The following is a 20,325-nucleotide window of genomic DNA, read 5'->3' as shown; positions in this document are numbered from 1 at the left end:
TTTATTACAGACATAACACCCTTTCAACTGAAAACTTTAAAATATAATACTTTATTGGTCCTGAATCAACAAAAAAAAAGACAATCCAAATGTACAGTCTTCTTAATTGGCAGTCAATTTCTGTGTGAGAGAGAAAGAGACAGTTGTTATCTAACAGGTTTAACCAATATTTTAGTTTAGGTTTTCTATGCAACTTTACTATGTTACTTTCTTTTCTCTATGTAGATGTTATTGCTTTAAAAATACCTATCTTGCGTTCATTCAGAAGTGTTTTTAATTGATCAAAAATACCTTGAAAAACGAATTATTATTGTGAGCAAGGTCACCTCTACATAGAGCTGACTTGTAACCTTTAATGCAATACTGTGGATCATTCCTGTGGTGTAGTTATTTATGTTAGTTGCCAAATATTCTTTAGATCTTCACCTTGTTATCAGTCAGTGCAACATCACTATCATCATTATTATGTTTTGCGTTAAAGAATCGTGTCTAGTCTTACTGCTTTCTGATCATCTTGAAACCCAAAACACCAAATTATAGCATCATTATAACACCTTGACATTCAACTACCGCGTGTCTGGGGACATCTAAAATCATACTTACATATTGTCTCTTTAAACGACCATAATACCTGCCACTAACTTAATGCTATCTCCATACACCCAGTGCTATATTGTGAATAAAGCACTCCTCTAAATTGTTGAGTAGCTTTCTTACAGCATTGATCCAGTCAATGTAGGAGCTGACTTGGGTGAACACGGTGGGCTTCTTGGCGTAGTTGCAGCTGAGACCGGAGCCGAAGCTGACGATGCCGTGGACCTCCCAGATGCCATCTTTGTTCTGGCAGTTCAGAGGACCACCGGAGTCTCCCTGTGAGTGGAGAAAAACAGGTTAGATTCATATATAATAGGGCTGCAAGATACTTTTTATTGTAATCGACTCGAAAAACAATAAAATATCCTGTCTAATTATGTAAAACAAACACAAAAACACATATCTACTGTATAAACATGTCCTGAAATGCATGCAATTCTTTTAATTCAACAGTTCATTTCTGTCTATTTTTAATGTTAAAGGACCTGTACCCAAATTTTCCCATGTATCTGAGCAAAATGTGTCTTGCCCCAGTGCAGATACATTGTATAACCAGCTACTCAGGTCAATTCTTGTTTGATAAGCAGGAAGTACACTGTTAGCATGCTAAGTGCTGTTAGCTCCTCCTGAAAAGCACTTGTGAACTCATCACCGTGACTAATCAGGATGTTCGGAATGCTTGAGGTAAGAGAGGAAAAACTTTGGACCACTACAAACTGTTTAAAATGAACTAGCAAATCTAATTGCAATGCTTGTTGGAAGAAAAAAATATAATCTTCAGTCCTAATATATAGGTAAGATTAAGTAATGCATCAAAATCCAACTACACGTTATAACAGCTGGTACTGAACCACCAACTTTTGGCTTTTTTCGTTTTGTTGACTATATGATTATATGACCTAACACTTGTCAAGCTCTGGCCAGCTATCTTTTTCATTTTTTATTCATTTTGTGCCAATTAATGTTGTAATATTAGTTAATATTCACATTTTTATGCAGCGTTTTCCACCTTAAAAGCTCTTTACATCAAGGAACCAGTCACCCATTTATACACAGACACTGGGGGCAAGGTGGGTTAAGTGTTTTGCCTAGGAACACCACAGCAGAACTCACCTTTAGGAGCAGTCACCTTTAGGAGCTGGAACTACCAACCTTTGGCTCAGTGGATCTGACACTCTACCGACTGAGCTACTCTACTAAATGACTAGATCCCATATGACAGTTGAGGTGTTGAGACTCACGTTACAGCCGGCCACGACACCGTCTCCTCCAGCACACACCATGGTCTCTTTAACCTGGAAGCCCCACCAATCGGACTGAGAGCAGATGTCATGGGACACCACAGGGAGGAGGGCCTGCTGCAGGATGTCAGCGATGGGACCTCCAGCTGAGATACAGACAAAGGCGCAACAGGGTCAGTATGGAGCAGGGGAAACATATATATAGAGAGAGATATGGCCTGTCTGTGTAATCCCTCAGTCGTCCAAGTCTGATCCATAGCAAAAGATGAAGTTTAAATCTGTCAACTGGACAAATCATTGTAGGAGTGAAGACATTTCGCTGCTCATCCAAGCCGCTTCTTCAGTTCTGGTCAGATTGCTGGTGGACACTGCCTTATATCTGTCTGAAGGGAGGGGATAGCTACACTGAAACTGTAAACAGCTATTGTCTGAAGTTTTAGCCTTAACAACCCTATTCAACTGTTAATGGCCCTTCTATTGTTCTTTTTGTTTGCTTTGGGAATCATAAATGTGTGAGAGATTATGTCTTTATATGGCATGTTTATAGGGCAGTAAATCTTGTGCACATTTAAAATAGGTGCTGATTACAAGCACCTATTTTAAAAACAACCAGAAACCAATTCAATAACGAAAACAATTTACATCTTAAGTACATCTTACTGGGCCCGAGGGTTGTCCAAAGTATTAATCAGATACTAATTGATACTAAAGCTAGTATCAGAACTAGATACTCATTTGAGCAGGTACAGAACAAAATCTGGACTAAATTTGACTTTTCCTAAACCAGTTTAATTAAGTTTTATCTGAAGAACAATCTATATCTCTCAGTTTCTCTCCCCTGTATCTCGCTTCCTCTCTTCCTCTCTCTATCTCCCTTTTTATCTGAAGATGCTATTTCTTAATGTTGAAAATATATTCTTGTGTCTAAAAAAGTGCATTTTACTATTATAATTATGGTATAAAAATCAGTTTTGAGCCTGTTTCTTAGTATCAAAATCGAGTTTGAAATTTTAGCATCGTGACAACACTGCACTACCCCTATGTCGTGTTATCAGAGCAGTTACAAACTTGTTGGATTATGTCTTCACTTCAACTATAAAATGTTTGTGTACTGACATAAGATTTATCATTAACGACTACTGGACATTTTTATATGATACTGCGATATGGTACCTTTACTTCAGTGATCACAAAACACTGCAATATCCACAGTTCATACTCAGATTTCTGGAGCAGCTTCTCACTAATATTTTCACATTTTAATATTGGGGATTTTTTCAATAATAAGGACAAAACATTTTAGACTCTGAAAAAAAAATACCCTAAATTGTTATCTATCTCTACTGAAATAACTGAAGTGTACTATTTGTTTTTTTAAGTGAGTACGGTAGTTTTGCACTGACTGTAGAGGCGTCCCCAGCCGGTGACGTAGCAGGGCGCCTCATTGGGCAGGATGTATCCGGCCGCGGGCATACAGGCGGGCGTGATGGTGTCAGAGAGAGTGACAGGGGATTCCAGCTTGATCAGAGCGATGTCGTTACTGTGAAAAGAGAAGAGACATGTTCTTTACTGTTATTTTAATCATTTGAAAGTATTGTTTCGACCAGTGGTGGACAGTAAATCGGACGTCATGTGGTAGTATAGTATTGTAGTAGTAGTAGTAGTAGTAGTAGTTGTAGTAGTGTAGATAGTAGCCTCTGAAGGGAAAATCATGATTTTACGATTATTCACAATTATTGACACCATGACCAAACAACAGTAAAATCCCTAATCCACAGTGTTTAACTCAGCTGTGGATGAAGTATTCAATTGTGTTACTTAACTAAAAGTACAGATAGAGAAGTAAAAAGTTACTCAAGTAAAAGTAAAAGTATCACATGAAAAAAAACTACTTAAGTAAAAGTATTTCACACAAGTGTTGTTAAGTTGTTAAAGTGTAAATGTAGTGATACTGATTTAAAATGATTCATGTTTTGATCAACAGTAGCAATACAAATCCATTTCTTAATTTTTCTTATGAATTTTATGTATTTATTTTTGTTTGCTAAAGCCGAAGCTTGGACTTGAAAACTTTAATCCAAGAACAAGGTAAAAATAACCCCTCAAATCATATGAAAAGTACTTTTTACTTTTCAGTCCAGTTAAAAAAGGTAGTGGAGTAAAAGTAAAAAGTATCCATTGTAAAATATACTTAAGTAAAGTACAGATACCTAAAAATTCTACTTAAGTGCAGTACTTTACTACTACTACTTGCTTACCTTCCACTGCTGGTTTAACTAGCTTTATGAAATTAAACTCTGAATGATAAAGTCAAATTAATGTGATATAAACAGCCAGATAGAGAGATAATTGCATTTATATATACAGTACTTGATTCTTATGATGACATCAGTCACTTTGCATGGGTTTAATTTCGGGCTGTGTTCAAATCGAAAATTGCTACTTCAATAACCTTATGACAGTAATTTTAAAACCACATCTGTCAGCTACTAGCTTAACTAGACTAACCCACAACATAAAACTAAACAAGACACAACTTAAAAAAAAAATACTGAGACGAAGCAGAGGATTCCCTGTGTTTTGTATGAATAACGTGATATTTTAGTACCGGATGAGGAAAGAGCTCCAGTTCTCGTGCACAATGATCTTGGAGGTGCCTTTAAACACAGAGCCAGCTTCGGTCTCCACCAGGTTTTGTTTGCCCAGGGCCACTCTATACTCTCTGTTTCTGCAAAATCACAGAGACAGACACAGTATTATGAAATGGTAAATGGTCACATTTTTATATAGCGCTTTTCCACCTTCATGAGCTGTACATCAAACCACTCACCCGCTTGCACACACATTGATACACCAGTGTACAGAGACACTGAGAAATACTCTCTCTCCCCTCAACTTTTGGGTCAGTGGACAAACACAGCCCTACAGATTACAGTATTCTCACAGTGTTATCAAGTATCATTTTAACTAGGAATACTGTGCTTCCTGTCTCTATTACAAGACCTTTCTGTTAGCCAATCACCTTTCAAGCCATTAATAGAAATACGCTACTCTCACTCTCTCTCCCCTTCACCTGTCTGTGTAGTTTGCATCTGTAGTTGTGTGCATGTGTTTTTTTTTTAGGATAATTCATATTTATATATAATGCTTTTTTTGCTTTTTGTTATAATATTATTTCTTACAACCATACTTTTATTATTCATATTTTTATTAAAAGTGCACTATGTAATATTTCTAGTAAAGGGTCGTGGGTCGGCCTCCATGTTTCTATGGAGATGTTATTGCTTTGCCTGGAATGCTCCACACTATGGCATAAAATGTGTTCATTAAACAAGTTACAACAAGACACAGGTCAGATCTGTGAGGAGGTTAGCCCATGCAGAAGAAAAAATTATGTTTTTCTACAGAGATGTCTGTGTAATTCCTCAGTCGTCCAGGTGTAATCCATAGCAAAAGAAAAATTCAATTCTATCAACTGGACAAAAGTTTTAGAGTGAAGAGATTTTGCTGCTCATCTAAGCCACTTCTTCAGTTTTAGTCAGATTGCTGGTGGACACTGCCTTATATCTATCTGAAGGGAGGAGCTAACTACACTGTCTATATATCTATTCATCTACAATTTTTCTTTGTTGGCTTGGTCTATTGAACTACACTGTGCCTGAGTCATATTTTGCATAATCGTTATCAAGTTATAAATAGGAGATAAGATCCCGCTTATGTTAAAAGATGGATTGTCTTTCCAAACAAAACTTGTCTCTTCAACTCTCCTCTCAAACCATTTCTTTTCCCTTCAGACAGATATAAGGCCGTGTCCACCAGCAATATGACCAAAACTGAAGAAGCCGCTTGGATCAGAGGCGAAACGTCTTCACTGTAAAACTTTTGTCCAGTTGACAGAATTGAATTTTTCTTTTGCTCTGTTTTTCAAGACAAGAGCAGTATCTGTACTTGCAAAATATATAAGTTCAATGCCATACTGTGGAACATTTTAGGCAGCACCATCCCATCTCCTTGAAGACAAGTGGCAGTCTCTCCACTAAAGGTTACAGTGAATTAAATTACACTAATGACTGAAGTTTTCTTATATTAGCCACATGCCTCCACCCTCCCATCTCCAGTCTCTCATCTCCGCCTGAGATCTACATATTAGTTTCAGTGGTAAATCTATAATTCTTTTCCCCTTCCTCACATCACTGCATTGGTTTAACTGCCAACGTTTATCCTATCTAACTAAATAACTATCAAGTACACCGTGTTGTACTGTGTGTATTTCCTGGTCTCTGCAGGTTGAGTTATGTAGTAGTTACCCGATGCAGTGGGCAGCGGTGAGCACCCACTGATCTGAGATGAGGGTGCCTCCGCAGGTGTGCCTCCACTGTCCCTGGTAGTTGTACTGCAGAGAAATCTGAAACAACACAACCACTGTTAATACGGCTCTCCCCAGTGCTCTATGAAAGGACTGATGTCTTTGTAATCAGACTCAGTGTTGTCATAATAAATATCACAGTAAGGTTATTACCGGGACAATAACACGTAGTTTAATTTCTGTAAAATAACTTCTGTATGCTTAAAGGTACTAGTTCATGGGAACATGCAGGAGGCCAAATGAGAGTCAGGGTTGTGGAGATGCAAACCTTCTCACAGGAAGAGCCCTGGTCCTTAGTCCTGGTTTAGTCCTGGTTTAGTCCTGGTTTAGTCCTGGTTTAGTCCTGGTTTAGTCCTGGTTTAGTACTGGTTTAGTCCTGGTTTAGACCTGTTTAGTCCTTGTTTAGACCTGGTTTAGATCTGGTTTAGACCTGGTTTAGATCTGGTTTAGACCTGGTTTAGATCTGGTTTAACCCTGGTTTAGACCTGGTTTAGATCTGGTTTAGTCCTGGTTTAGATCTGGTTTAGTCCTGGTTTAGTACTGGTTTAGATCTGGTTTAGTCCTAGTTTAGTCCTTGTTTAGACCTGGTTTAGACCTGGTTTAGTCCTGGTTTAGTCCTGGTTTAGTCCTGGTTTAGACCTGGTTTAGATCTGGTTTAGACATGGGTTCATCTAATTTTAGACCTGGTATAAAACTGGTGGTGTTCATTTTCAAATACTTGGTTTTCTTGGATCCAGAATACACTTCTCCAGTGTAGAGGGATATCATTCAGGAAAGGTACTTGGTGTGAAAAGTTTGAAAACTAAATTCTAAAAATGAAATTCAAATTCAAATTCTCTTTTCCTAGTGACATGAAATAATATGTTTTGTCTTTTTAAAATCTTGTTGAGCATTACAGCCTTTGGGTCCATTTTTGTACCTGTGCGGTGACATACCTTACTCAGAAAACATATGACCTTGTTCAGGTTCAAATGCTTCACCCACACCACTGCTGATAACACATTTTCATTTTGACCTTGTACAGAATTCTAAATTAGATGCCCTCCCCACGACTCAGAAGTCCTACCTGCCAGGGCCAGCTGTGGGGTCTCACATCCTCTCCTCCAACCACCCTGGACAGCACTGGAGGGAAGGTGGGCACGCCGCAGCCGTATGCTAGTAAAACACCAAGACAAATCACCACATAATCACTTTCATAATGTAAAAATCTAACTTAATTTTAAAATATCTAAAACTTACCCCCAGCAATGAACAGAGCAAGCACCACAAACTTCATTGTGTTAGTTCCTCAGGCTTCTAAAATGTTCCTTTCTTATATACTCACAGCCTTATGCAACATGTGGCATTCTGGGAAAAAGCGCTGCTAAATGAGTGTGTGAACACTAACATCAGGTCACTTTCACAGGGAGGCTGAGGGTTCGATGCCAGTTTAATTTACTTATCAAAAATCCCATGTTTTTTTATAGCCAAAGCTACTCTTTTTGTGTACTTGAGCATTTTGCAGGTAACTAAAATGCAGCTCATTGAATGATCTTATCGTAATTATTATTTTAGGTTTTTGAGTAACCATAGAAATATACAATGTATTTCTTGATTCTAAAGCTCTAAGATTATATAATTTTGAGGATCATTTGTGCCCATGTTGGCAGCTCTCTTGGGCACATGTGTGCTCTTCACACACGGGTTTAGTGTTGAGATAAGACTCAAGGCTAACTTAATGTGTCTAAACTTTCCATGGCAACACAACTCTATAAATGTGTGAGCAGCAGTTAAACCTCCACTGAAGAGTCACCATAAAGTTTGCCATCTTGGCTTTGTTTGTCGCAGGGGGTAAGATGACCTTATGTAACATTTTTAACTCACTAATATTACTATCAGTTTTGTTTGATTCTGACTGTAATGTCCTCATAGCATATGGCTGTGGCCAGTCCACCTTCCCTCCTGTTCTCAGTAGAGTGGTTGGAGGAAATGATGCCAGGAAGCACAGCTGGCCCTGGCAGGTATCACTACATCTTTAAAAACATATTTAAGGGAGCATTCAATGAATGAATGAATGAATGAATGAATGAATGAATGAATGAATGAATGAATGAATGAATGAATGAGTTTTCATCTGAACGATCTGTTCACTGCAATGCAGTCTAGCACCAAAAGGATGAGATCTCATAGTTATATTTGGGGTTTCCTGGTTTGATACTATATTTTACTTATTCTTATCTCCACGAGGTGTCGCTGCAGTACAGTGCCCCAAGTGGAAACTGGTACCACACATGTGGAGGTACCCTGATCTCAGACCAGTGGGTTCTGACCGCTGCTCACTGCATTGGGTTTGTATGGCAGTAATGCTACTGTCTGTAAACAGTGTAATGCACGATGTAAGAGTAACAGCTGCAGGACTGATAAGAGCAGCTTTAATTACAAAACATTCTTCACACATAAATACAGTATGAGCCTTCACTTCACCTTTACTCACATATCACTATCATCTGTTCTGCATGACATAAAATAACTTTTTTTTTAAACTATATCAGCTCCTATATGTCCCAGCATGGTATTCATGGTAATATGTGTAAATAAAACACAAAAAAGGATAAATTAATGACATGGTTAAAATGAGCCACATGTCATTTTTAGTCCAGTGATTTATTAGGTTCAATAATAAAATTATAATATAAAGTAGGACAACAATGGTGTGAAATGTTTGAATGTACGTTCAATTTAATGTCAATCATTTGTAACACATTGTTCTTTATTTATTTTATATCACATCGTAATAACAAAGCATGCTACAAATTGCATTCTCTTTTTATTTATAATAAATTAACAAATACATGTATAGAATGTGAAAACTAAAATTACCTCAAATACAGTTAGCTGTGACAGAATAACTACTTTAGTTTTAGCAGTCCATCCTGTCATTTTCTTCTGCTTTATACGGGGCTGGATAAATGGTTATGGTTATACACACATTTATTCAACAATTGCACAATTTGCCCTCTGTAAGACCTTTTACATGCCAATCTACTGATCAAATAAAATATAATTTTGAAAATTCAAAATAGTCATTTGTGCATTTGTGTTATTGCAAGGTTAATCTACCATTACACACATTAAAACATTATCAACCAGCAATGAAGAAATATACATCAGAGAAAGATTCATTGTATTCATTTACAAAATAAAATATGTTTATAGTATTCTCCTTTGGTTTTATGTAGGCACTTTCCTGTTCACTGAATTCTCTGGCACATAATTCCAGTGATTAAACATTTGTTTCTATGCTGAAATTTCTTGCAGCATCTCACATTGGACAAAATGTCATGTTTAGAATAAGTCTAGCTTATCTTAACATACATACACTGTTCACAATGATCTATTTGGTTGTGAAATTCATTTATTTTGACATCCATTCTTACCTCAGTCATATACTGAGTGTTTTGTGTGAGCAGAGAGAAGAAATACCGTGTGTACCTGGGCAAACACAGCATGAGAAACAAACAGGAGCCGGACTCCATCGCCATCAGCCCCTCCAAGCTCTTCACACACCCCGAATACGACTCTTGGAAAATCCGGTAACACATGCACCAACTAACCTGAAGGGTGGAATACATCTACAATTATCATGCATTTGTATGTATTATATTTGTGTGTAGTAACGACATTGCCCTGATCAAGCTGTCCACCCCTGTGACTTTTACTGATGCCATAAAGCCCTCGTGTCTGCCCACCGCAGGGGAGGTGCTGCCCCATGGACACCCCTGCTACGTCACTGGCTGGGGCCACCTTGAGAGTGAGTATACACAATATAGAATGTTCATTCTCTTAAAAGGCAACAGAGGTTTAGCTAGTCTTTTCACAAGTCCTGTAATATCCAGCAGCATATTCAGAGACAGAATTATGAATTATGCCTTTATTGAACTGAAAAACTCCTTACTCTGTGCTCGCTTGCATCTCCACAAGCCTGACTCCTTTTTGGCCTGAAGGAGGGCCTCCTCCTCCTTGGAAATGTTGTTCCTTTAGCAAAAATATTGCACAGTATGGCATAAAACCTAACTTTCTATTTTCATAGAATCATGCCGTTGACATTCCACCTCCAGAAAGTTACATACCGTCACTTTAATGTGGGACTAAACACCTAAACTTCGCCCACAACCACATTTCAAATAGAACTGCTAAACTGGGCAGTGCCTGGAGGACTAAAGGGGGAGTGAGAGGAGGAGGTGTGATTGGTCGGGTATCCACACTTCAAACTCCGCTACTGCAGCCAGATGTTTTTAATCAGAAACACCAAAGCAGTCTGGTGTGATGTCATATAGTACTTGAAATAGCAGTGGCCACTGGAGGCAGCAAAACTTGGCAGCTTTTGGCAGCTTTTGACCAGAAACCTGCAGATTTACTTTCATTAAATTGCCAAAAATAACTAGTACAGCAGAACTAGACTAGTACAGCAGAACAGTAGACACGGCTATTAAAACACCATGTACACAGTTTAGCAAAAAAAACCAAACTTGATTTAGTGCTAAGTAACTTAACTAAAACATTCAAGATGGCATCAGCATCAGTTCAGCTGTAAGCTGTTGTGCTCACTTCTATTTTGAATGATCTGAGCATGTCTTGTAGCTCTGCTAGATGCACTTTGACATTACATATAATACAGAATACAGTATGTGTAAAACCTGCTCTGCTATTACTTAATACTACTGTGTATGAAATGATTATATGAAATTTCTCATTTTCCACGAAAGAAAACTCCCCGCCGCTTCCTGTTTATTGGTGACATTTTGACATTTTTTGGACTTTTCCCCTTTCAAAATATATATTTTTTGTTTTGATTTGTTCATTACTGTTGTGTTGATTTCTCATGCCAACCCTCAAATGTATACTTACTATGAAACACTTGCCTTCCCATGTGCAGCTATCGGGCCCCATGGCTGACATACTGCAGCAGGCTCTCCTCCCGGTGGTCAAACATGAGATTTGCTCCACACCGGACTGGATGGGAGGTATGGTCACCACTAACAACATCTGTGCTGGAGGAGACGGAAAGCGCGGCGGCTGCAAGGTCAGTCATATTAAGTTTATTTCCCTAAAAATCTTCAAATATAACTTTACATTTATGGTGGGATTGGTAGGACTGAAGTTAAGAATTACTAGCAATCAATGGAAATCTGAATGTGTGTCATGTGTTTTGACATGCATGACATTCTTGTATTAGTTAAGCAGTTTAAATCTCTCTCGTCTTTTCACATGTGAGTTTTCAGTAACTTACGAAAATGCAGAAATAACGCAACATTTACATTTTTAAAAAAATATTCAAATCTTGAAAGTAGCCACCGTGTATTTTGTCGACAGCACCACAAACCCTTGGCCTTCTCTCAATGATCTTTATAATAAAGTCTCCTGAAATGGTTTTTACTTCAGGGTGTCAAGTGTACAAAGCAGAGATCAAAGCAAAAGTTGGCTATTTAAAATAAATAAATAAATAACTTTTTGAGTAATTTTGAGTTTATGTTTTGTTTACTGCATTCCGTATGGTTTCATGCTTTAGATGCCTTCAGTGAGAATATATAATACAGTATAATAGCCACAAAAATAAAGAGCTAACATAAATGAAAACTTTTGACCAGTATGGGGTTTTGGGTACTATTATTATTATTATTATTCACTAAGCTTGAATCATATTTAATACTTTTTATGACCAATTATGAATTAAGTCTTTATTAATGCTTTATTAAGGCTAATGAAGGTTTAGGTGTATTATAAATTGTTACCAGTGCATCTCTCTGGATGTTTTGCATGCTGCTAAACAAACATGGTATATTTAGCTAAGAACTTCTACTTTTTCACATTTAATCCCAAGCTCTCTATCCCCACCTGTTGTGCCCTCTACAGGGAGACTCGGGTGGTCCTTTGAACTGCCAGGGCAAAGATGGGTCCTGGGAGGTCCATGGAGTAGTGAGCTTCTGCTCCAGCTTTGGGTGTAACTATCGCAGGAAGCCCACCGTGTTCACACGTGTCAGTGCCTACATGGACTGGCTCAACAGAGTAAGAATACACACGATAAAACACATCAGCAAATTAAAACAACAGAAATACATGTTTGGATATTTGCATAAAGCCGTTTTGATACATTGTAACTTGATACTCATTGGATTTATATAATTGAATACATTTGTAGTAATATTTCTTTTTGAGACAGTAATTTAATATAAATTTATTCAAAAGTGTAAATTCTTTTAAAGACTACACTGTAAAAAATGTAAGGCTTGTTCACAATGAAACAGTCATTGATTTACATTCATAATCAAGCTTTACACACTTGTATTCTTCACCTCTCCCTGCGTCTCTCTTTCAGGTGATGACGAGTAACTAAACATTGGTTTTCATCTGTTGGTAAATAAGAAGTTTAAATAAACTGTCAATATAATATTATTTGCATTCACATCAGTATGGTCAAACATGCACATTAGCAGACAGAACAACAGTCAAAATAACAAATAAATACTATTTTATTTGCACTACACACAAATGCATAAGCATATAACGAGGAGCAGTGAGTTAAGCTGTTTTAACACAATATGCAGAGTCATTTTCCTTTCAGGCCTGGATTTGCCAGACCTTGACGTTATAGCTATTGTTTGAGCCTCATTGAAATTGTGTCATTGAAATTGCCTCAAAGCAAAACAACTGTAAGATTATTCTTGAGTATTGAAGAGCAAACCACTTCAAGTGAGGCTAAAAATAGCTGCTAACTTTAAAACTACTATTAAACTGCAAGGTGAAACAGAGCATTCTGACAGACGGCCTGATAATCCACGATAACAGTTCATAGTTTTACCTTCCAATCCATTTTCCATCCTTTGCTGGTAATTGGACACACTGCTACTATATTCTGTAAATGTACACAGAAAATGGTCAAACAAGGCAAACCAATATCAAAAATAACATTTTTTTGTTGTTGTTTTGCTTTAAAACTCACCAGCAAAGTATCAAGCACCACAAATGTCATTGTGTCAATGCCCCAGTCTTCTCCCAAACACGTCTTTTATAGCCTCGGTAGCCTTATGTAACCCATGAGGCCACTGCTCCTAAAGTGTGAACCACAACATCAGGACACAGAACTGATGCCAACTTTACAAATGATTCTACAATAGCTTATCCAAAAAATAAGATTATCCCTTTACTGGAAACTGAATCAGACTATATCAGTGGGCTCAAACATTAACAAAGGTCTTGCAATTATTTTCCTGCTAAAAGTAGACATATTTTTTTATTCATAAATGTCTTACATATGCATATACAATGTAGAAAGTATTTAAAAAAATAAAAATTAAATACAAATTTACATTGAATGAGATGCTGTGTCCAAACTTTGACGTAGTGTACGTGGAGGTAATTCCATAATAATAAGGGTCTAAATTACACAATAGTTATGATTAAACTAATAACACACCTATTTTGTAACCTGAAGGAAAAATGTCTTTCTTGTGCGTAAATTGTACCTTTTACTTTCTCTGTTTTTGTAAAATTCTTCTGAACTTTTTTTCCACAAACTGCCCAGTCCCACCAAACCAAGTAATAATTAGAAACACATTAGAACCTGCCACATGCACCTAAATTAATAATTAACAAATAGTTTATTGAGAGTGATTCAGGCTTAGAAACTACGTAATAAAGGGGTTATGGTTAGGAATTATTAATTAACTCGCGCCTATGGCTGACAGTCATTCACCTGCACCACATTCATTCTAGAGAAAGTGGGTGAAGTGTCTTGCCTAAGGACACAATACAACAATATGTACATGTATTCCAAGAGGTCTCCCCTCATAGAACTAACTAGGCCTGACCTTGCATTGCTTCTGAGATAAAAAGAAATGTGGACATTCTCAAGGTCTGTGACAAAGCTTTATGTTGACAATATGAAATGATTTAAACGATAAAAGAAACACATACATGAGACAGATTTGCTTTAGTTTTTAAAATGTCTGTGTCTATCTTTTGAAAATAACAGACTTTGTGCACTATTTAATGTTTTGTGAGTAATAGTTTTCAAAAATACTGTTTTACTCTTACTTAAATAATTTCTTAGACCACTACTTTGTACTTGTACTTGAGTAATATTATTCTGAAGTAATGTTAATGGTTTGTGTCTCCTCACTTCTGGTAATTAGACAGTGAAGTAGTGTTTTCCCTTTAAAGGTCCTATATTACAGAAAATTGATTCATTTGAGCGTTAAGCCATGTTATAATGTTGTTACCTCCTCAAAATCATAGTTTAAACATAGTTAGAGTTGTGTTTTGTTTCATTCACACATGTTTGAGTAACCCTTTATTAGTAAACATCTGTCTACATTCCCAAAGCTCAAAATGCTCTGGTCCACTTTGTGACATCATGAAGTGGTCATTTTCAAGTTAGCATCCACCTTTTACGTTTAGTTCAGTAGAAATCGGCTATTCCAAGGCTGAAATTATCCAAATGATTCCAGTAAAGGTGTATGGAGTTTAAAAACACAGTGGATCACTTCCTGTTTTACCACATGAAATCACAAATGTGCAGAGTTTGTGTGTTAAACGTGTGAATGAAACAAAACACAACTTCAGGTCTGTTTGTGATGAAGAAACAACACTATAACATTGATCAGAAAATAGCCTAACGTGAAAGGCTGTAGTTGACTAAAGAATTTCTTAGTTGATTTAAGACATGTCCTGCTGATCAATTAGTTGAATAAAAAGGGGGCGTGGCAAAAGCTCAAAAAAGACCCAAACTGCATTTAAAAGACTAGACCTGCACAGGAGTCCATCCAAAAACAACTATGTATACAAAAGAAAGAAGTAGAAAACAACTTATAAACACAGATTACACTTGTGAATCATGAGTTTAATCTGCCTTTTTACACCTAAATACTAAAAAATATCAACTCTTCAGCTAACCCACTCACTAACTTCTCCTTCCTGTTGTTGTCCCATATAAATCCCTGACTCCATCGACCGATTACCCGACTAAACCACTACAGCCCTGGAAATGTGGTAACATGTTCACTCCCCTCAGCTCAGTGTCCAGGTGCTGTCTTCACACAGTTTAATCAGATTCTTATCTCAAGGCTGGCTTTACTTCTCCAAATTTTCCAGGGCAGCAGAACTCTATAAAAGCATGAGCAGCTTTTTCACCTCCACTGAAGAGTCACCATGAAGATTGTGATTTTGGCCTTGTTTGTTGCTGGGGGTAAGCTGCGTTTGAATAGAACATTCTACTGGGACGGTTCAATATATAAAAGCTGGAACAATATTTTAAGGGCCCAATATTTATCGTGTTTACAGTTTCTTTCCACTACTCGTCTTACTTTCCTAGCGGCGTACTTTTACTCCTACATGAGTAATGTTTTTAATGAAGTAACAGTGCTCTTCTTCCCACCGTGACTATGCCTGTCATGATAAATACTATATCAATTTATCGTGGTAGAGGGAACACTCGTTTTTGGGGGTCAATATTTATCAGGTACTATTTTTTCTGTTCTACAATTAGATTTGAGCTGTGGAGGTTTGAATAAATAACTTCTATGACTCATTATAGATACAAACTGTGTTGCATTTTGAACAGTTTTGAACATATACATTTAGAATATTTTTAGGGGGGATAATTCTGCTTTAGACTTATTGTGTCAGTGGCATAAATAAGTTTCAATATTATCGTTTATTGTCTATATTTTCTTCAGCAACATACCATATTTCAAAATGTGATATCGTGACAGATCTAACTGTGACAAACGCTTTATGTTGACAGTATGAAATTAATTGAACATTTGTGTTTCTTGCACTGCTTCTTCAAATACAAAAGTCTTTTGTGTCTAACCCTTCAAAATTGCAGATTTTGTGCATTATTTAATGTTGTGTCCTCTAAATTACATTAACTTCAAATTATAGATGACATTAGAACTTATGGGATACTAGTAACTCTATCATGAGATTAGGGCAGTTGAGCTTTTTTGATTGAATGTTTTGTTTTTTGTGTTTTTTTGTTTTTTTTATATTATTGTTTATTGTGATATATGGTACTTCAAAATGCATTAGATATTTTAACTCACACTTCTGCTGTGTTGTCCCGGTAGCGTACGGCTGCGGCCTGCCAACCTACCCTCCTGTTGTGAGCAGAGTGGTCGGAGGAGTGGATGTCCGCGAGCACAGCTGGCCCTGGCAGGTAGAGTCATTATATTCTCTATGCAGTACTTCAGATACTTAGAAGTAGTGCATATAACTTCTTGAATGCACCTCAGGACTTGCTCATACAGCTTTCAGTGTGGGACGTGTATGTTCTCACTGAGTCTGTGTTTGACTGCTCTGGCCTCACCTAAAAACAATAACAAAGAGAATAAAAGAAACAGTTAAAGACATCTGTCAGTAAAGACACTATCAGCAAAACCTAAAAATAAATAAAAGTATCAATACTTTTTCAAACTAACAGATAAGTTCCATCTGATACCGTTTACACACTAAATACATATTATTCCTTTCATTATTATTCCAACTCTGTTTGTCCCCACCAGGTGTCGCTGCAGTACCAGAGTGGCAGCAACTTCTACCACACCTGTGGAGGTACTCTGATCTCCAGCGAGTGGGTCCTGACTGCTGCTCACTGCATTGGGTTTGTATGGCATTAGTACTACAGTGATACAGTGTATGGGCATATGGTGTAATGAGATGAGAGTGACACAGAGGATCGAAACAATGGGTTGCTGGTTCAGCCTTTACTCAAGCGTTAAATGTGATCTCACCAACACCACTTTTAAAAAAAATGTACATAACATAGGCCTACGGTATCAGCAGGGGGGGAAAGTATCTAATTACAAATACCCAATCACGCTACTGTAACAGAGTGCGATTTTTGGGTAATTGTACTTTTTTGAATAGATTTTTACACCAGTGCATGTACTTGTAATTGAGTATAATTATGTTTAACATCACAGCAGTTTGTGAGTACTATGTGTAACCAGCCCACCCCTTTTGATATGGCTCTACGTTGTACTCTGGGTGTTGCAGTAAATATAACAGAGGCTCAATCCAGGTTCAGAACATTGACTGTTTCCAAAATGCAAAATCAAATTATGATTTGTATTATTTTCATAATTTGCTATATATGTTTAAAAAGTAAGACCCTGCTCAGAATGCACTTTGTAAACAACCCTAGGAGCATTAACATTTGCGAAAAGACTGAAATCTGAACTGATAAACTAATACAAAAATTCCATGTGCTTCAGAACATGTTTGTAGGTTTAAGCTACAGGATTAGTCTATAAAAAGACAGATATTTTGTTATTTGAAGAGAACATTCTATTATCTAAATAACTGCACCAACTCAATTTGTGATTATAATTCAATTGTGCAGCTCTAGTTACACATGTTCAGTACTTTTCCACCACTGGGTATCGGTAATAGCAGTAGTAAATAATATGCTTAATGGATAAAAACACAACTGGTACTATTATATGGTAGTGGTACACCAAAATCCTTAATAATTGTAAATGTTTTGTTTTGGAGCAGAAGTCGTACCTACAGAGTGTACCTGGGCAAACATGACCTGACAAAAAATGAGGCCGGCTCCATCGCAATCAGCCCCGCTAAAATCATCGTGCACGAGAACTGGGACTCTGCCAGAATCCGGTAACATGCACTTTCATCATGTACTAAAGCTAACCTAAAGCTAAGATTGTCTGAGAATCACCACACAGAGAGAAATGTGATATTACATTTTAAATTCATTATTATAAAATGACTATACACCAACCTGCCAAATTGCACACTTGACTTGATTGACGCTTGAATAAACAAATCTTGCATCTTGTACCAAGCAATGACATCGCCCTGATTAAGCTGTCCACCCGCGTGGACTTCACTGATGCCATCCACCCCGCCTGTCTGCCCCTTGCTGGGAACGTGCTGCCCAACAACTACCCCTGCTATGTCACCGGATGGGGTCGCCTCTGGAGTGAGTTCACATTGGTGTACCAGTACTTATTAGAATTTGGATAGGGTATATTAAAGGTAGACTGTGTAACTTTTATGGTAGAGGGTCTGTCACCTGCTTGTCACCTGAGAGATTATATTGCTTCGCTTGGAATGTTCCACTAACCTGGCTCACACCAGATTGACAGGTGTAGCACTCTGAATTGAGTTCTATAAATCAAACTTATTTGAGAGAAAAGCATCTCTCCCATCCACAAATTGCTTCTCTCAAAACTAAAATAGTCTGTATTTCTGTTAAATTAGACTGAAGTACATCAGTTGCCAAGGTTTGTTTTGTTTCATTTCGCCGCTTCACCAGCGATTTCCTCCAAAACCAAAATGCTGCTCTATGATTGGTCTGAATCACTGGTTAACCAGGCAATCACAACCACAGGAGCTGAGCCAGATGGATTTTCTGGAGTTTGTGAACTCACAAATATTGTGAGAATTCATCTTGCTTAATGTTCCACTGTATGGCATTAAACATATCTATCTCAATGGAGTCAGTAGGTGAGGCTACATTTGTGGTGAAGTGACCCCACTCACATTAAGAATGCTTGCCAAGGTATGAGCAAGACTATTACATACAATATTCCACAAAATATAATTTTTTTAATTAATGACCAAACCTCACTGTATTTTTGTTCATTGGCAACAGCCATTCAGTGAAGATTTTAACTTAATTTTCATTTCTATTTCAGTGTGGATAATGTCCAGTAATTACAGTACCCACATTATCCATAAACCAGATCAAAACACCTGCATTCAACTGCAAATGTTACCACTAATTTTAAAATTACAGCCTCTAGAAAGTTTCTCATTCGTTCTATATAATATCTCTGTTGCTCACTCATGCACTCATTCCCTTGAACCCTTGCCTTGTCCAGCTGGAGGTCCCATTGCTGACATCCTGCAGCAGGCCCTCCTCCCTGTGGTGGACCATGCCACCTGCTCCAGGTACGACTGGTGGGGCAGTCTGGTCACCACCAGCATGACCTGTGCCGGAGGAGACGGACAACTGGCCAGCTGCAACGTGAGTCACAACATTTACTTTTTTTTAAATAAAGAACAACATTCAGGATGGGCTCACACTTGTCAGGTTTTTTGGCCCTGGTTTTAGTTCTGGTTTTAGTCCTGGTTTGAGCCCAGTTTAAAGCGGGTGTAGACTGTAGAGTCATAGTAACTCTCCCTTGCTTGTTTTGCTCCCACAGGGAGACTCCGGTGGTCCTCTGAACTGCAAGGGTAGTGATGGTGCCTGGGAGGTTCACGGTATCGTCAGCTTCGGCTCCAGTCTGGGCTGCAACTACCCCAAGAAGCCCTCTGTCTTCACCAGGGTCAGCGCCTACTCCTCCTGGATCAACAACGTGAGTGACTAATTCTATACTTTTTCTCTCAAATTCATTTTATTTAGCTGTTTTTCAAAAGACAACCAGTGCATCTAATAACACCAATATTTAAAGGAACCCTATGTAAGATTTTAATTTAAAATTTCATAAACCTGACTGAACTGTTGCCCCAGATATGAGGTAAACTCGTTCAAATGAAAAATAGCAGATTTATTCTTAATTACAAAAACACTGGGCATAATGGCCAAGTTGTTTATGTTATAATTTGGTGTTTTGGTTCTCAAGACGATTACCCAGTCAGAAAGCAAAATGAGCCTCATATGAGTCTCTCATTTGGGTTACCAGTGTCAATTTTGAAATCCAGTTGGTTTAAACCTAAAAGGACTCTCTGATCTGAATCCTCACTACCTAAATCCCAGCACCTGCAGCCAATCATTAGTCAGGGCTCAGTGAATGAATTCTGGAGGTTCGAAGCTGTGTGGGTTAAGGTACTGGCAACCCCGGTTCAGTTATGACTGTAGGCCCAAAACACAATTTTCCCATGTATTTGAGCAAAATGTTGTTTTTTTCCCCCCCTGCACAGATATATTGTAAAAGCAGCTCTTGAGGTCAAAATAAGTCAGCTGTGTAAAGACATTCAAAATTCTGTTATGACAGTGACTATGACAATGCAAGGTCTTAAAAGCTCTTTCTCTTACAGGTGATGACCACCTACTAAGAAGTGGATTGGTTTTCATAGTCATGTTTGTCGTTGCACAAAATAAACAGACTGACCAAATTG

The 20,325-nt window shown here is 37.7% G+C and overlaps 3 protein-coding genes across 3 annotated transcripts; 2 read left to right on the top strand and 1 right to left on the bottom strand.

The window, feature by feature from the left end:
• Nucleotides 1–648: 648 nt before the first annotated feature.
• On the bottom strand, nucleotides 649–7,477 carry LOC117373220 (chymotrypsin-C-like). The gene is made up of 7 exons (XM_033969139.2): nucleotides 7,441–7,477; nucleotides 7,268–7,356; nucleotides 6,143–6,240; nucleotides 4,444–4,563; nucleotides 3,239–3,375; nucleotides 1,836–1,981; nucleotides 649–870 (listed from the first exon to the last, which is right to left on the bottom strand). The coding sequence occupies exons 1-7, from the start codon at nucleotides 7,475–7,477 to the stop codon at nucleotides 649–651; spliced, it is 849 nt and encodes a 282-aa protein (XP_033825030.2).
• Nucleotides 7,478–7,840: 363 nt separating this feature from the next.
• LOC129456419 (chymotrypsin-like elastase family member 2A) lies at nucleotides 7,841–12,595 on the top strand. Its single transcript, XM_055223333.1, has 9 exons — nucleotides 7,841–7,884; nucleotides 7,988–8,031; nucleotides 8,113–8,201; nucleotides 8,428–8,528; nucleotides 9,651–9,773; nucleotides 9,855–9,993; nucleotides 11,120–11,263; nucleotides 12,094–12,246; nucleotides 12,557–12,595. Exons 1-9 carry the CDS (start codon nucleotides 7,841–7,843, stop codon nucleotides 12,572–12,574), a joined length of 855 nt encoding a protein of 284 aa, XP_055079308.1. The 3' UTR covers nucleotides 12,575–12,595.
• A 2,792-nt stretch (nucleotides 12,596–15,387) lies between these two features.
• Nucleotides 15,388–20,325, top strand: LOC117373219 (chymotrypsin-like elastase family member 2A). The gene is made up of 8 exons (XM_033969138.2): nucleotides 15,388–15,424; nucleotides 16,308–16,396; nucleotides 16,743–16,840; nucleotides 17,737–17,856; nucleotides 18,045–18,181; nucleotides 19,086–19,231; nucleotides 19,410–19,562; nucleotides 20,245–20,325. The coding sequence occupies exons 1-8, from the start codon at nucleotides 15,388–15,390 to the stop codon at nucleotides 20,260–20,262; spliced, it is 798 nt and encodes a 265-aa protein (XP_033825029.1). The 3' UTR covers nucleotides 20,263–20,325.

The sequence above is a fragment of the Periophthalmus magnuspinnatus genome, chromosome 7 (genome assembly GCF_009829125.3).
Source record: "Periophthalmus magnuspinnatus isolate fPerMag1 chromosome 7, fPerMag1.2.pri, whole genome shotgun sequence".
Classification (NCBI taxonomy): Eukaryota; Metazoa; Chordata; class Actinopteri; order Gobiiformes; family Gobiidae; genus Periophthalmus; species Periophthalmus magnuspinnatus.
The sequence above is the reverse complement of the archived record's forward strand: the minus strand, read 5'-3'. Positions and strand labels throughout refer to the sequence as shown.